Source organism: Pyricularia grisea, assembly GCF_004355905.1.
Source record: "Pyricularia grisea strain NI907 chromosome Unknown Pyricularia_grisea_NI907_Scaffold_2, whole genome shotgun sequence".
Lineage (NCBI taxonomy): Eukaryota > Fungi > Ascomycota > Sordariomycetes > Magnaporthales > Pyriculariaceae > Pyricularia > Pyricularia grisea.
The window spans coordinates 8414659-8415417 of record NW_022156717.1 but is presented as its reverse complement, the minus strand read 5'-3'; the positions used below and the strand labels follow the sequence as shown (position 1 = coordinate 8415417).

Here is a 759-nt window from a genome sequence, read left to right as displayed (position 1 = left end):
ATGGCACCTGTGGCGCTGCCAACAATCGACAAACATGCTGGAACAACTCGTTTGTCAACTGCGGTAGTGGATATGGGTATGTGAGCTCTATCCGACGCAGACCTTACCGGTAGCTGGATCAGGCTAACAGCCATGTCAGTGCGGCGCGAGTGGCGCATACTGCAACCCAGAGACCTGCAGTTCGAATTACGGCACTCGTGGTGGATAATCCAGTCCGAGCTCAACTGCCAGCCCAGCGCCGTCCCCCATCGCTTCCATCTCCAAACCCTCCACCACAACCGGTCGTGAACCGTGTCACCAACTCCTCATTCGGGCAGGATATTTCACGTTGGGGCGATTCAAGCGGAATGGGGGCCAGCGCGGGGGTATCCGCCGTCAGCCCGCACACGGGAAAATACTCGTACCAGGTCAAGGGCAACTGTTTGGGCGGCAGGTCCGGATCTTAGGGCTTGAATCTCCAACAGCAGCTCCAGACCTGCCGCCGCAGGTGAACCACTTCTTTGGAATGAGGGCAAAGTCGACGGCGGCTTCGGGCTGCAGCATAAGTCTTCAGATTTAGCAGTCGTTTGGCCAACACCCAGAGGACAGGTTCGGGAGTACATTTGGGATTGACACAGATGACAAGTTTTATTCGTTTGAGCACGTCACTCCGAGGCCTGGTCGGAATACTGTTGCGGTCATGGTAACCTGTCCCAGTTCTGAGGCGGCTGCTACGGTCTGGTATGATGACGTCTCGGTGACGGCAAAATAGGCGTGGCC

The 759-nt window shown here is 56.7% G+C and overlaps 1 protein-coding gene across 1 annotated transcript; it reads left to right on the top strand.

Annotated features, from left to right (window-relative positions):
• Positions 1-446, top strand: PgNI_05092 (uncharacterized protein; the record flags this gene model as incomplete). The annotated part of the gene is made up of 2 exons (XM_031125131.1): positions 1-80; positions 140-446. The coding sequence occupies 2 exons, from the start codon at positions 1-3 to the stop codon at positions 444-446; spliced, it is 387 nt and encodes a 128-aa protein (XP_030984767.1).
• Positions 447-759: the final 313 nt, after the last annotated feature.